The sequence below is a fragment of the Branchiostoma lanceolatum genome, chromosome 4, assembly GCF_035083965.1.
Source record: "Branchiostoma lanceolatum isolate klBraLanc5 chromosome 4, klBraLanc5.hap2, whole genome shotgun sequence".
NCBI classification, from domain to species: Eukaryota; Metazoa; Chordata; class Leptocardii; order Amphioxiformes; family Branchiostomatidae; genus Branchiostoma; species Branchiostoma lanceolatum.
This window is the reverse complement of record NC_089725.1, coordinates 18,580,670-18,597,210: the sequence shown is the minus strand read 5'-3', so window position 1 is coordinate 18,597,210 and position 16,541 is coordinate 18,580,670. Positions and strand designations below refer to the sequence as shown.

Sequence of the window (16,541 nt, the reverse complement as noted above, 5' to 3'; positions counted from 1 at the left end):
CTAGTGTGTTGTGTTGTTTTTCTTATCACCTTCGCTGAGAAGGTTATGTTTTGGGTAGCGTTTGTGTGTGTCTGAGTGTGTGTGTGTGTGTGTATGTAAATGACCAGCATAACTCAAGAAGGCTTGGATGGATTCTCTTGATACTATATAGTATATAGTATTTGGTATGTGGGTACCGGTAGGTCTTGATGAGACCTAGAATTGATTAAATTTTGGGTCCCGTGGCGGCTTGTTACGGTACTGCAGTGGAACTTCCTGTTTTGATGTCTTGTGTTCTGTACATGCTATGGTCCTTATTTTTTAGTGGTAAGAGAGAGTAAGTGGTATAGGTTTGGGCCCTCTAGCGGCTCGTTTGGAACTGCAGGAGCAGGTTTTGCTTCAGACTTTGAAAGGGAATAACTCAAGAAGGGCTTGATGGAAGGTCATGATTTTTGGCATGTAGATAGCTTGAGTGATGATTTACATGATGATTAAATACTTATGCAAGTCAGTATCTAATTTGCACAATAACTTAAAGTTAATACATCCGCAGTATTTCATGATAGGACTCAAACATGTGACATTTCTAACTGAAGAAGAGAGGAATGTTGATAGAAAATATGCAAATGAAGACCTGATTTGCATAATGAATGAGAAACTACATGTACTATAATTCCATACTGGTAAATGACGGCATTTCATAGTTATTCCATTTGGAAGTTATGTAAATGAGAATATCGTTGAATCAAATTATGCTAATAAGGAACTATTTGCATGTTTGCACAACCTCCTTTGTTAAGCTCATACTTTGGACAGCTTCTGTTATTTGGGTGGAGAAGATGATCAATTGATATGATTTGTAAAGATTTAAGAAACACTCATGATACATCAGTCATAATTGTTGAATGCTTTTTGAGATTCCTGTTTCTGAACCTTTTTTCTTTTCTGTAAAACCACCACCTCAAGAAGGGGACATCTTCCGTATATCTGGACTGGAACCATGAAACCCTTCACAAATTTCTACCATACATAACGGTTATCGTGTAAGGCCATTGATTTGATGGATGACATTCTCTTGGAACCCCGAAAAGTTGCCTTCATCATGAAATCTAGGTGGTCAGGAAGGTTGAGTAAATGACTGAACACAAAGATGAATGGTTTGAATGGGACGAAAGTTGATGCACGTGTGGATGTCATCCATATATCAAATCAAGATGGCCTAACTTATACGTTACATAATGACTGAAATGATGACACAACATTGAAGCATATGTTTTCTAGTGGCATGAACTTCTACACCAAAGGTTTCCAATATGACCTTACCTAAACCTATGCCTACAGACACTCCAGGCAGCAAGTTTCCATCTGTGTGGTGGTGGTTAAATGGCAGGGTGTTTGGCCCAGAGGTCCCAGGTTTGAATCCCCTGACATGCCTCGTTTACGTTGTGCCCTTGGGAAAGGCAATTTACTGAAATTTCCTCACTTCATTCAGGTGAAAATGGGTACCAAGCTTCAGTTAGACATCCCTTAGATAGAACATTAAATGGAGGTCCCTTGTATGAGGAAAGCCACACATTGAGCACATAAAGGAACCCACCACACCAATCGATAAGAGTAGGGGTCCTTCCCGGTGTGAGCGGATCAAATAAATCTGTCCGGATATGCAGCCTGTACTCTTCACTACAAATGAGGCACCACCATGGGGCAGTTTACAGGGTATGCAAACAAAATCTTCCTATTGGCTGCTGCATGGCATGACTGCTATAATACCTGAAGTAAAGTCTGCCCAAAGATTTCTGAAAGCCAGGTAATGGTATTCAAAGCTCATTCATGGGGTTATTTCATTTTCATTGGCTGAGTGATAGCCAAACCGTACTAGCACTGTAAAACATTGCTCTAGTAGATCATGGTAAAGACGCCTCCCAGCGAAGCTGTATCGAAGCGCAGCAACGTAACCAACGTTACTGTGGGGCTGATCAGCTGTAGATTGAGGTTTTAGCCTGGGTATGCTGATAGCTACCTTGTCTGAAAACAATCCATAATGATTTCTTCGATAGGATTCGATGCATATCTCAGTGATAAAATCTTGAAAATAGTGATGTCCCAGGGACCGGATTTTTTGCCAATGATGAGGTTGACCCGGAAGTCAACTCAGACGTCATGACCTCTACTTCCTTGGTTCGCCGGATTGCACATGGCGGCGGTTTGACATTGTGGCCATCGACTGCTTCAGCTTTACGGCTCCAGTTCTCGTTGTTTGTCGCGCGTTCGCACTCCGTACCTTCTTCATCGTTACCTATAATATACAGGGACAGCCATGGGAAATGTTTTAGCAGCGGGTCCGGGCCCAACAGTGGGCCAGGGGGTTCCAAACCTCGGTGCCTTCCCCCCTCCTCCTCCCCCCACCTCTGCACAATTTGCCGCTGCTGGGTCACCGGCGCCGGGACAGCCCGAACAGAAAACAGACGACAAAATAACCAACCCGGGAACATTCGATGAGCTGCACAAGAAATGCAAAGGTACATTGTCGTTAAATGAAGGATCTGAATAGGGTAGGCTGAATATTGAATCTAAGTTTGATAATCCCAAATGCCCCCCTCCCCCCTACAACCCATAATTTTACACGTGCATATACTAGTAGATAGTATATTAGAATATAGTGTAGATCTTTTGTCGAATTTCTTAGAAATTTCCTCATTATCGATCCGATCAACCTATGACCTAAATGCACGTTCCTGTCACATCCACCCGTGGGAGTTTTGGTATTGATTTCCTGTATGGATTGACTTTATCTCCGATTTAGGTTTGCCTTGGAGGTCATATGCTACATCATGTACAAATTGGTAGAATTCTTTACTAAGAAGTGTGATAATAATTTGTGACTTTTGTAGGGCATGAATTCAGGAAATCTATACCTTCATACTATATGATAGTATATCTGAGCTTTAATAGGAGCTGAAAAATTTGGTCAGGAATTTTAAATCGTTCAACTGTGTTATACTTATAGAATGGAAATATACCTACAGACAGTGACCCAAATAAGCTAGTTCGGAGTTGCTACTACGCATGTGCAGTGTCAAAGGTGAAGGCCCCCCGCGACGGAAACAGTGCTCGCCTCCACATTGTCTCGATTTGCATAACAACGCCCAGACGGGTCTTGTTTCCGTCGCGGGGGCCTTCACCTTTGACACTGCACATGCGTAGTAGCAACTCCGAACTAGCTTATTATGCTTGACAATCTCTTTTGTCATGGTACATGTGCTATGCTCAAGTATGAAGTATATTTGCATGTACAGTATATTAAAACACATGAAACACATGTACTGAATTTCTGATGTGATCAGTAGTATTAAATAACATTTAAAACATCAGCCTGTGACTTTTATGGGTGCAGAAAATTTAGATATGCCTTGATATGCAAATCAAACCAATTGGCTCTCCATACAGCTTGTACCATAAATTTTGAAATGGTGTGTTATGCTATACCTGCTGCAGTTTACTGGTTATGCAATTGAGATGTCTCCCTTAGCCTAGTAAGTTCCTACCATTCTTCACCTGTATCTCTCTGCCATGTTTTCTTTGCAGAAGTCTTCCCCAACCCCATGGAAGGATGTAAGCTGGTAGTGAACAAGGGCATCAGTAACCACTTCCAGGTCAACCACACCATCTCCCTGTGTGCGTTCGGGCCGTCCTCCTACCATTTCGGCGCCACGTACGTCGGTACCAAACAGATGAGTCCATCAGAGGTGAGCTAAGTCTTGATCTCACATGTGCAGCAAGATATTTTTTTTAAGGTGTCATGCGAGCAACCTGGTTTTATAATGTTTTAGTTTGACAGTACCATTGAATTTTAAAAGTTATCCTCTACTCATACAATGAAGAATTTTTGCCACAGTTACATTTAACATCTGGCAGAGCATGGAAGTACAGTGCTTATCTTTCCATGTCAAAGATGGATGGATGTTTTTTTTAGATTTTCATCTAGGAATTGTTCTATGGTAATAAAGATTTCAAATGATGTTGTATAACCAGTAGTGTTCTATATTATTCTATCGTTAAGAAATAAGATATCTCTAACAATGGTTTGTCTTTTTTCCAGGCATACCCTGTCCTTCTGGGAGATATAGACACCTCTGGTAGTTTAAATGCCCAAATGATACATCAGCTCACAAATAGAATTCGCACAAAAGCTGTGGTCCAGGTGAGTACAAATTGCCTGCTAGTTTTTCCTTCACCCTATTCCATGATGTATTGTATTGCATGTATGTCCCTGCCTTTTTATTAAGCAGAAAGTGAGAAACTAAGGTGGTGTTTTGTACAAATTGATTGAAAGTGAGAAACTAAGGTGATGTTTTTTACAAATTGATTGAGCTGCAGTATATTTTAACTGAACGGTGGCTTGTTCAACATTCCACAGACACAACAGTCCAAGTGGGCCATGGTCCAGCTGGACGCAGACTACAGAGGGGACGACTACACGGCAAGTGTAACGTTGGGAAATCCCGACTTTGTGAACGAGAGCGGTATCATGGTGGCACACTATTTACAGCGGATAACCAAGAGGTTAGCGCTGGGCGCAGAGCTGCTGTATCACCACACCCAGGGCCAAGAGGCTGCCATTGTTACTGTAGCAGGCAGATACACAGGTATAATAGTGTGATCATGTTGTGTGTTTGGTGGAGGATTTATAACCTTAAGGGTAGAAATAACACCACATGTAGCCTTTTGACATAATCAAAAATTCCTGCATCACCTAAACTGAAAAATGTATGTTTCATTGAGTGTCAATTCACACGAAGATTTTCTACAGTCTCCTGGGAAAAAAACAACTGTTGTCTATACCACCTGGTGTGTTTATTTATCTCGGAGGTAATGTTTTTATCCACACAGGAATATACTGAGTAACTCACAGCACCCATGCTTGTAGAAATACATGTACAGCAATATCTGTAAAGTAATGATTCTTGTAATAGAACCCACTGACGAAAGATGTAACTCTTTTGTACTGATGTGTTGATGTTAGATCTTTCCAACAGAGGCCTTTATGAAAACTTTCCTTGTGTAATTTGGAATTGGACAAGTTTCTAGTTTACTTTAGTGATGTCAGCAATGGTCAAAATTGCCAGGTAATTTCATGTTTCATGTTTAGATCAGTGCTAAACTATTATCTGCATTGTAAAAGTTGTTTCCCCCTCTCTCCACAGGTGATAACTGGATAGCCACAGGTAACCTGGGTGGAGCTGGGTGCCATGCAAGCTACTATCATAAAGGTATCTTGATATGAGGCAATCTCAAAAGCATTTTTTAAATATTTTAGTGCAAAACTTTCAGTATGTGACGTATGTACCCATGAACATGTATCAAAGGGAAAAATTTCATTTGGGCTTTTAATGTTGCTGTCATTTCATTTCATTTCATTTTGCTACGGTCACAATTTCAAGCCTACTGTGCTATTAGGTGTAAAATCTTAATTTGTTGGCTTGCTGGGGAAATTTGAGCAAATGTATATTTATTTGTGTCGTAATGCAACCCGGTTACTTCGCCATCTGGACCAAATTCTGTGGATCCTGGGACCCAAGTTGGATCCTAGGGTCAACTCCAGCTCGGAGTAAGGGATTGCATTTGTCATTTCGAATGGTGATGTAAAGCCAGCAGCCCCGTATATGAGGGAGCTTTGGGCATAAGCCTCAAGGGTCACTCTGCACGTAAAAGAGCCCAACACACTTACCGAGAAGAGTAGGGGTGACCCAGTGTGCTTGGCCAAAAACGCGAGCCGTGGCGATGCCACAATGCACAATCACTAGTTACTTGAAAAAGCATCATGCTTCACCCCAATTGAGGATGACTACTTAACCCTTTTACCTTGTGTTCCAGGTAACGAGTATGTGCAGGTTGGTGTGGAGTTTGAGGCAAACCTCAGGGCGCAGGAGAGTGCAGTCAGTCTGGGGTACCAGCTGGATGTACCAAAGGCAAATATGGTCTTCAGAGGTAAGCAAAGAGTCATGCTGCTCAGGACACGGTAGTGCTAGGCCTTGACAGCTCACATTCAAGTTCTTAGTTCTATTGTGTACAGAAACACACACTGACTACCAGGGCTGTCTCCAGCTTTTTTTTTTTTTCCATCCCACTCATTGTTTGGGAGCTGATTTTTTTTTTTCATTCCTGAATCTGTCATTTTAAGCTCAAAAAATATTTTTTCACCAGTTTTAATCCATGAAATTGATATTTTTGCGATGGAAAGGGTTGAATTTTTTCTGTCCCAAGAAGCAAATTTCGGTCTTGGGACGGAAGGACGGGTCCTGGAGACAGCCCTGCTGACTACTGTCCAGGACAGGTATATGATTCTCAAGAAACCTGCTTGTTCAGACATTTACAGCTGTAGTACTGTATGTTCAGAACAGGCAGTCAAGAAAGCAAAGTCTTATGTTCTGCTATGGATGCAACATGAAATTTGACTTGAATATCATCTGCTACAAAGACTTGCATCATTAGAGATGGAATGTTTTTTGAATGCTGAGACAGTGAGTGGTTACAGTGTGTGCATGGAGTATTGTGTGCTGAATGCTGATTGGTTACTGTTTGTATCATGTTTTGCATTGTAAATGTAGGGTTTGTGCCAGTACATGTATGTTCGTGGAGCAAAGTGTTCTGAATCCAGACAGGTGGTCATTTGTGTATCATGTTTTGTGTTATGAATGCTGATTGGTAGCTTGGGGGTATCAATTGATATGTGCTGAATTCTGATTGGTGCCAGCATATCCAGTAAGCCATAAGTGATCATAGCTGCCCATCATGTGTTATCTCCTGAGTGCTGATTGGTAGCAGAATGTGTACAGGAATGCATACTGAATGCTGATTGGTATAAATGTATCTAGACTTGTGATGTGTGTAAAATGCTGATAGCATAAAAGCTAATCTATGTTGGTAACAAACAATACCAACTGTTGCTGACCCGGGAGAGGGGAACGTCCTCCATTGTCACAGTTCTGTAATGTCTTGTGTTCTGAGCAATCTTGTCAGTTATCTTGAAGAAGACCAGAAATTTGGTCCAACCTTCTGTACTACTCTCTCTATGGCCCGATTTACACACGCAATTTTGAGTTGACTTGGAGTCGATCGACTCAGGACTGTGCAAGCAGAACCCTAGGCCACTCAAGTAGTGTTTTCTAGGTGGAAAACTCCACTTAGCAGCCCAAAGCTCCTTACACACAGCCCCAAGTCGATTCCGAGTACTTGTGTGTGAATCAGGCCTTAACCTAGCTTTGTTTCTTTCCTCCCAGGAATGTTGGACAGTAACTGGACAGTAGCAGCCGTCCTGGAGAAGAAGCTCCAACCCCTCCCCTTCACCTTCATGCTCAGCGGCATGCTCAACCACACGAAGAACCAGGCTCGCTTCGGCTTCGGGTTACTCATAGGCTAGTCACGGGGTGGGGGCCGTCATTTCATTACCCTGTACATTGTGTCATACATGTAGGCTGTAGGTCTCTACTAGCTCTCCTTCCATCTTTTAGGGACTCCTAGATGCGGATATAAATCAATATTTAGACAGAAAGTTTCAAGGTTCCTGAATGATTATTTCAGGTTAGGATAGGAAAAAATTCAGGTCTATTTGTGATCTGAATGAGGGAAGAAAAAATACCCTGTGATCCATTTCCCAAGATTTGATACCTTGTTTTTGGACTTGGCATTTTTGTCATCAAATTTTACACATACCAATGTGCTTGTTCACCATCTCCCCCTGTCTGCTTGCAACAGTACTGCAAAACATTACACTTCATACTTGTCCAATGTCAAAGTATTTGGACTTCAAGGATGGGACATTTATGTCTGCAGTTGTCATGTTGTCTTGTCCAAAAATGTGTATCCTTGGAAGATACAATATTCCCATTTACACCCATTGATTAAGACTTTTGAACTTGACACTTATGCCCATAGTTCTCCCACATATCTAAACAGGTCTTGAGAAAAGCACCCTCTGGTGGGTTAGTGCTTAACGACATAAGTTTTATCCCTATGTCATAATATTCTGAAGAATCCTTTGAACTGGATTGAGATGTTTCCCAAAATGTAGGCATTATGCATTCGGTTAAGAAAAAACGAAAACAAAAGGTCTCAAAATTTTTGTCATAACATCTTGAGTTGTCATACAATATTGGCAAACCACCAAAGGACAGACATGGGTAAAAACATAGACTTTGCAGAGTTGAGAATGTAGGTATTGTCTCAATGTCTCTTCCAAATAGGCTGCTTTCCGCCATGATGCAGGTGACAACTGGCAAAATGTCATCCACCATGCTGGGGTTTGCTCTGATTAGTGCATGTAATAGTTCTTCATGTATTACAATGACAATATTCCATAACTACCTATTTTCTACTTCAAATATTACAATATTGATATTGCTACTACAGGACAATTAAGATTATGAAGATTTCTCTTGAAATATTCTAAGAAATCTATGTACAAAATGAACCTGTGTCATCTAATCACTTTTTATAGATGCGAATGGAGATTTGTTTGATGGCCTCGAGTCATTCCAATAAAGCATCAGGTTCTTGATGACTTATGGACTCTCTGTGGCTTCCCTTATTTAACCAGCATTGCGTGTGTTGTCCAGTGATTACTGACCCTGCCTCTGGACCTGAGGAGTTTGAATAGTTGTCACTCACCTGACATCCACGCCACTGCATGCTAAGGGTTGCAGTCCTTGGGATAGGACCTTAGGTTCCACTGTTCAGTGTTGGGACTTTCTCCAGTACAAAGAACCTGTACATACTGCACATAGCATCTGTATTCTCTGACACAACCAGTGAAAGACTACATGTAGGTCTTCGGCAAGCTAAACTTAACTGGTTTGGGATGACGTTTCATATTCCTGTATCCATGAGGCATAGGTGGTAAACTATCACATGACATAACACATCAGTTCAGTACTGACAGTGTAGCTACTTCAGCAAGGCTTGAGACGATTGGTCAAGGGAGTTGGACTGTCAACATGCATACTTATGAGTATCTTTGTGGTGCCACACTGCTACTTGGCCATGTGGAACAAATTCCACGGATCAGGAGGGTGAGGGCTTGATACAGGCTGCAGTCGCCAATTCAGATGGGGACATAAATCCGGTGCAATGGCCTAGTGGTTAGAGTGTTCGCCCTGCACACGGTAGGTCGTGAGCTCGATCCTCGGCCGGGTCATACCAAAGACTCAAAAATGGTACATACTGCTTTCTCTGCTTAGCACTCAGCATTTGGGAAAAGGGTATGGAAGTTAAACACACATCACAACCAGCGGACCAGCCCCCTGCTGTAGTGACTTGCACAAATGTGTGGTCAAGGGCTACAGAAATGGAGATGGGCGCCACCCATATGCGTCTTATCAAGACGTTTGGGATACTTTGACATAAAGCCAGCGGTCTGGTGTATGACTAGTATGGGGTGATCCAGTGTGCAGGGCTAAAGATGTCAGCAGTAGCCAAGCCAGCACTGCATTGCACTTCTACTGGCCGGATTGAATCATGCTTTAATGGCTGGCCCATTACAGCCCCAGACAGTGGAGTTTGCATTACACAGACTACACTACTACTAGCTACTTGAAAAAGGATCATGCTTCAGCTCAGTTAAGGATGTCTGCTTTACCTTACATTTATATGAATGTTCAAACACATGTCTGTAGAGCTAGAGGCATTATGCAAAAGTATGCCATGGTGTAATGTTTGGCAATTCCACTTTTTGGGTTCGAATCCTGGCCTAGCTTTTAGGTATCTGGCCCCTCCCTCTTGTTATTTCAGTTTGCCAGGCAGCACGTCTTTCTCTACTGGTGTTTGTATTTACGGGGGTGTATGTGCGTGACAAAAACATTAAGATATTTTGCCATTTGAGATCCATTGTGCCCAAAATTGCGGCACATCCAAGGATTGAGCATAATCCGAATGCCTACTTCAATGACAATGACTCTCCTTGGAACTTCCACCAACAAACGTTTATTGCCATAGATAATTAATATTCTAATCAAGGTCCTGCTACATGTATTATGTTGACCGTTGTAAGGTGAAATAGCTCATGGTTTGTATTGTCGTTATGCTCCTAAATTGTTCCATAATAAGTCTTATAAGGATCAATAGACGATTAATGGACATTACGTGGGACGTCGTCATTTTTCAACCGATTGACGTTCCTTGTGAAGAAGATGACAATGTATCTGTTTACACATCAACATGGTGGTGGCGTGCAGACAAGAAGAGACACGCTGCGGACATTGAACTACGGGACTCTGACTCCCTTTCGTGCCGATAACGTAAGAGCAAAGTCTACCTTTATACTCTTACTACTAACGCAATAGGGTGCATGAAAAGTGTGGGTAGTATCTTTACCTCTTGTTCGGAGGGTGCGTGAAGTCGATTCCGGTTTATTCATTGCTTCCAGTGTATTCAACATGACTGCGAGTGCAGAGGGCGGATGTTCCAACGTGGAAAAGTCATCTCAACAATGAACACAACAACAGTTGTGTCTGAAGTCGTGAGTCTTTGAATGCTCAGGGTTGTTTAGAAAAGAGGAAATGATTTCACCAGACTGAACATCACGAGTTCTGTAAACTACACAGTAAAAGGATGTTGGTAATAGGTTTTCCAACAAGACATTCAAGTTTCAACAAGTTTTTGTGTTCATGTTACTACTTCTGATGACGTCTAACAAGTCAGAGGCTATATTCTCCGTGTTTTTAGGCGTTTTTGTCGGGCTTTCTATTTTGTCCCGTTTCCATTATGTCGCCAACCCACATAAAGAAAACGGGACAAAATAGAAAGCCCGACAAAACGCCTAAAAACACGTTAAAAACCAACCGGACCCATTCCTCTGCTTGGGGAGTAAGAGACTAGCAGTCATGGCTATCCTCACGATGAATTCGTAACTGCGCATGCCGCTGTATATGTGGCTGATAGGTCTCAGCGAACGTTGGGGCACAGCTTTACTCTTCCGTGTATCGCGAGGTCTTCAATGTGAAATGTCTACGTATTCGAGGAGGTTTTCGAAATCTCTGTGTTTAGGTGTTTGGTTGCCAACCTTGACGTTTCGCACAAAACGATCTACTCTCCGCCTAGGTCAACTACGAGCCATTAAAGTAACTTTCAGAGGCTTAACCAGTCAGGGTTGCCACGTCTATATAGTCTGTACTAGACACGTATGTGTGTTGATAAGATAGAAATTGGCCAATAGATGAATTTGCCAGAAAAGTTAACCGCAAGCGCGGCTTCAACCTCTTGACTGGCTGACTTTAAATTCTTTGGCACAATGTACACCCCATTGAGCCAATTTCTACTATTCCCTCAGCCCCAGAGGATCCTGTTGGGGACTAGGATTGTCTGACTTTAACCAGGATTTAGGCGATACAAATCCAGTAAAGTAATGAGGGGAAGGACATGAGCTATTGGTGTATCAAGTGCATGTTGGACGCCAGCATGAAATAAAAGTGTAACACTTCTGACTCCTAGCCTAATTTACTACAAAGACTTGAGAAGAAACACTGTGGCTGTGTGGACAGTTCAGCTGTACATACTTCACAAATCCCTAAAAAAACAGTGTGACCGAGTTTGAGGCACATACTAAAGTAAACATTTTGTTCCACGACAGTTAATTTCTTTCTACTCGTATAAGGAGAATCACATTTCAGCCGAATGACTGTGCATGTCTGGATTTGTTTCGCTGTGATGCTATTGCCTCTTCGTCGGTATAAGTCAATCCGCAAGATGACGTGCCCTGATCCCTCCACTATTACATAGCTATTCGTGATAAAATAGGAAAAACGGAACTAAAAAATCCGATGGACAGCTTGTCCTACAAACCATACTTCTGATCTATGTTGTTGCTGAAGATATGTCCATATTACCGGGAATCGTAGGTACTTAGTATGGCGATTGTTTTTTGACCAACGACCCGGACTTCTCTTTGCGAACAACTACATGTTTAAATATTTTCTATATATGAGAAATAGCTTTTTAATCGTTTATATCGGGTAATGTGGACATGGGATTTTTTTTGTTATCTAGACTTAATCCTCATCTTTCGATTTTGACAACTTTCATGAGTCCACTTGGCTTAAATCAGCACTTCAATAGAGACCCGTCTGTTACATTCGGACCCCACAGACAACAGTCGTCAGACAGCGATGACAAACCGCTGTCGGTCGGTCCTTCAGTCCAAAACTCCTTCTAAGGTACCAAGATATAAACTACTTAGTGAAGGCATGCAGCATCTTACAGAATACAAACGTTTCGAACTAGTCTTGCATGTAAACTATAACTTATTCACGAGTATTGTACTTGTCTTTCCTTTTGTAGGTAAGGAATACAACATAGTTTTGCTGATGCCAAAATATCTAAGATTTGAGGCTAGACCATTGGTGCTGTGTATAGAGAGTTTATGTTTGTGTACAAACTTCACCCTATCTGGTGCACAAATCGATATTTTCTATGTACTGTTGTCATGTCCGACTCCTATATCCCCATACGCAGGTCAATTTCTCTATAAATCATTCCAAAAGCGAGACAGAATTACCCACATATGACTATATTGTAACGCATATACTGGCATCGATGATATTTTGTAGTTAGAATTGTAGGATAGATTAGCCTTGTAGTATTGTTGAATTAATGCCATACATTGTACCATGTACGATTGTTGAGCAATAAAGTTCATTCATTGTATCTGTCATATTTCCTCCGCCATCTTTGATTAGATGCATTGATATACAAGTCGTCAGTAAACTTGCTTGTCAGAAGGATAAATCGGTAAAAACAGTCCATGTCCACTATTCAGTTTTGGAGAGTCAAGTCAAGTCAAGTCAAAGTTTATTGCACAACGATTGTAACAGGTACAATGTAAGGCAAAAATAAACTACTACTGGCTACTTATATCAAACTACTAAAAGCTATAGGTAGGTTCTATGCTATACAATGGTTAGGTTCTAGGCTGTACAATGCTCCATTTCAAACTACACGAAGGCACAATCTATATGATATTGTCCGAAAGGTAGATGATATCAACAGGAGATACAATAGGGAGTCGTATATGTCCATTATACAATTACATGATGAGGAGATGAATGTCTTATACAACTAAATCGCTATTTCACGGATTCTTTTTTGCATAGATGTACAGATATATTGGCCTAGATATACAGATATTGTTTCAGGACATGACATAAGTACACGAAAAGTCTCTGTTTTCGACTGAGATAATGTTACATTTGTTTTGCCTTTAATTGTCTGCATTAACTTCACTCTGTCATCTTTATATGTTGGACATTCCATTAAGAAGTGATATTCGTCTTCGACATTTTCTTTACATGTAGGACAAAGTCTCTGATTGGCTGGGACATTTCTGTGTCTACCTTTTTCAATTTCAAGACAGTGTGCTCCAATACGGAGTTTTATCGTGTGTGTTATAAAGGATTTGTTTTGGACTGACTGGAGGTAGTTCTCTATATGAAAGTCTTTTTTTATTTTTGAATATGTTTCAAGTTTCTTAAAGCTTCTTATTTTTTGCCGCCAGCTTGACAGAAACTCGCCTTTAAGGCGCTCCTTGAACATTTCTCCGAAATATTTGGTATCGACGGTAGGGTTCAACCAAATGTTTTGGAGTCCATGTCTGCAAAGTGTATCACGTATATGAACAACCCAGTCTTGTTCTTGTCTAACGGCTTCGTCATACAGTTTTGGAGATGCTTTAAGTTCATTGCGAATTATCTGTTTGTTTACCAGTTCTACTGTGGCCAAACCTAAAGGAAATAACATGTATCCATGAAGGTTATTTATAAGCTGCAGCTAGCAGTGGCGGCATGTTCGCATCTGGTGCTACAAGCGCTGATACGGAATGTAAAATGTATTGTGTCTGTTCCAAAGTCTATACAAATATGTATATTTGTCACTATGCTAGCACGAAGTGTCCCCGACGTCGACGGGTACAGTGTAGGATATTTCCCCAATAAACTACGGAATTAATGTTCTTTCTTACTTGGAGTAGGTCGTTGCCTTCTAACTGCCTAGAAAGAAATCTTGCTGAATGACCACGGACAGACTTGCTTGATTGTGTGCGCACAATGACACACGGTGCACCAGAGATGGACGTACATGATGGACATGTTTACTTGAAAACAAACGAACAAAAGCGCCAGTTGGTAAGTTTGCAAATGTTGGTCTTTTACCAGATGTTGCACCCAGAGTGTAAACTTTTGCATCGGTTTTCATTTTCAGTAAACAAAGTTTGTAAAGTTGCAAGCCGTAAACGCATCTTGAAGACGGGTTCAAAAAACGGCAACACGCTATGATGTGTGCAGACAGTTGAACATTTTGATCACTCCTGCAGATTTAGGTAGATTGACTCTGATAACTTGTGTTTGCTTATCGACGGTGCAAGGCAAGAAATCTTTTCTAAAAATCGTAGCTTATCCAGACACTCCACGTCGAAACTATTATGTGTGTCGACGTCCATGACCCATGTCGGGTCCAAGACCTGAAAACACCAGATGGTTCATAAGACAACGAGAACACACCATCAATGCATTCGGCTGCTTCAGTGTTTTAAAACAAGATCGAGACTTCATTATATATCAGATTCTTAAGGTCTTAAAGAATTTTAAGTCAGAACACGTGATAGTTGGAAAAGTTGTGATACTAGTAATTCATTTTTGATCATTTCTGTAACTAGCTACTTACCATTTTGCATCCGAGCATTGCTTTATCGTTGCAGTCATTCAAACAGACGACGTGGCAAACGATCTGAGTGTATGGAGTTGGAACTGTAGAAGACTGCTTCACTAATTCATCGTCAGCGTTATATCAAATTCTGATTACCTTCACCCATTACCACATTTATGTGGGGTCGTGTGGCGCAACGGCAGAGCGTTCGACTCAGAACCAAGAGGTCCCGAGTTCGAATCCTGTCATGTCACCGATCTTGTGCCCTTGGGAAAGGCACTTTACACGACTTTCCTCACTCCACCCAGGGTAAATGGGTACTTGACTTCGGAAGTCGTATTGAGGTCACCTGGTGGCGCCGAATGGCAGCTACCCGCCCAGACCCTTGCGACAGTTCCACAAAATGTGAGTGTGGATATATATAAGATATTATATGTTGTGTATTGTGTGAAACCTGTAAAATCCTGCATCAATTCAGCGCTAGAAAGGCTGCCCCATTGCGGGTAAGTTCTGACCAATAAAAACCATTATTACCAAGAACCTTTGGCGTATATTTCGGGCTGCCAAATTTCGCAAATGATAGGAATGTACGACATTATACCTTTCATACTGTCGTTTCTTATTCAAGCTCAGGAAGAAGAATATGATTGGGACAGCTTTTCATTTTGACATGTTTCTTAGATGACATTGGATCTATAAAAGGGATAAGTGATTGATCTCGGGCTTGAAAGTACAGCAAACTTGAATTCATTGTTATGAATTATGATTCAAGTTGCATCTACATTACATTCGAAAGCTTGTAAGAACCATAACCCAGAACAAGAGACTATTGTATGTACAATTACAACTTTGACACGTCACAGTATGAAGTTATGTTGAACATCTTTGTTCAAAATAATAGCTATTATAAGACAGGAAACACCTCAATCTCGTTGATGGTCCTTTCACAACCATATCGCGCAATTTTGCTTTACTAATCGAAAAGGAACTATTCTAATCGATTTTGGTCCATACGGATTCATTGATTTGGTACATCACCGCTGCAGACTGATATAGTCTGGGTTGTACAACACCCCGTGCTGTGTGCCATTTGTACAAAATGTATTTGTATGACGATTGAACAGGATGTCAACTTTCTTGCCTGGTATCGGTCGGACAGTGGACCAAATTCGTCAGTAAGCCTGTTGAAGCCATTACCTGATCGTGATTGTTTCTGTACTTTTGTACGTCAACATTTATTGGTACTGCTAATTTTGACGTCACCAATAGAACCAACATACATTACAGAGATATTTTTGGAGAGATCAGGGACAATGAATGGCTTCCTGTCTTTCAAATGACCAAGTCGCATGTCCGTCGCTCTTTGTTCCCTTATCGTGATCTTGGTTGCTATGAACCATTGGTTGGCCCCTGGTTGCTACCATGTTCCTCTGATGCCTATATTACTTCATGATCTAGTCACATCCGTTGTAGCTCCTGCTAATCGTAGCATATAACGTAGGAAGCCGAACTTGAACCTTACATTAATTGTAGTTACATCTTTCAATTTGTCATTTTTAATTGCGAATCTTATGTGTATGTTTCCTTTATACAGTGACCAGTTTTATAACATACCTGAATTTTCCTACTTCATTCAATCATTCATATACAATGGCATATGTAAAGTAGCGTTCTCACTGTGGCGTTAGGGCCGTTACTGTGGGCACCGTACCAGACGTCAGATGTCTTTCTTCGTTTTTGTAGCATAGATTTCAGAAATGTTGAGGTCACCGTGTGGCCACGACCGGTGAGATGCCGGGTATGGCCGGGCGGCGTGGGTCGGAGGACCGCCGGAAGAACGGATTTCCCCTGCCTTTCTCTGAAACATTTGACCA

The 16,541-nt window shown here is 41.4% G+C and overlaps 1 protein-coding gene across 1 annotated transcript; it reads left to right on the top strand.

The window, feature by feature from the left end:
• The first annotated feature begins 2,129 nt into the window (after window positions 1-2,129).
• Window positions 2,130-8,539, top strand: LOC136433103 (mitochondrial import receptor subunit TOM40 homolog). Its single transcript, XM_066424923.1, has 7 exons — window positions 2,130-2,498; window positions 3,565-3,725; window positions 4,079-4,180; window positions 4,397-4,625; window positions 5,184-5,249; window positions 5,854-5,967; window positions 7,260-8,539. Exons 1-7 carry the CDS (start codon window positions 2,297-2,299, stop codon window positions 7,397-7,399), a joined length of 1,014 nt encoding a protein of 337 aa, XP_066281020.1. The 5' UTR covers window positions 2,130-2,296; the 3' UTR covers window positions 7,400-8,539.
• The last annotated feature ends 8,002 nt before the right edge of the window (window positions 8,540-16,541 follow it).

Coding starts and splice junctions, on each gene's coding strand:
- LOC136433103 (XM_066424923.1), top strand. CDS start 2,297: ATGGGAAATGTTTTAGCAGCGGGTCCGGGCCCAACAGTGGGCCAGGGG. Junction 3,726..4,078: donor AACAGATGAGTCCATCAGAG/GTGAGCTAAGTC, acceptor TCTTTTTTCCAG/GCATACCCTGTCCTTCTGGG. Junction 4,181..4,396: donor GCACAAAAGCTGTGGTCCAG/GTGAGTACAAAT, acceptor AACATTCCACAG/ACACAACAGTCCAAGTGGGC.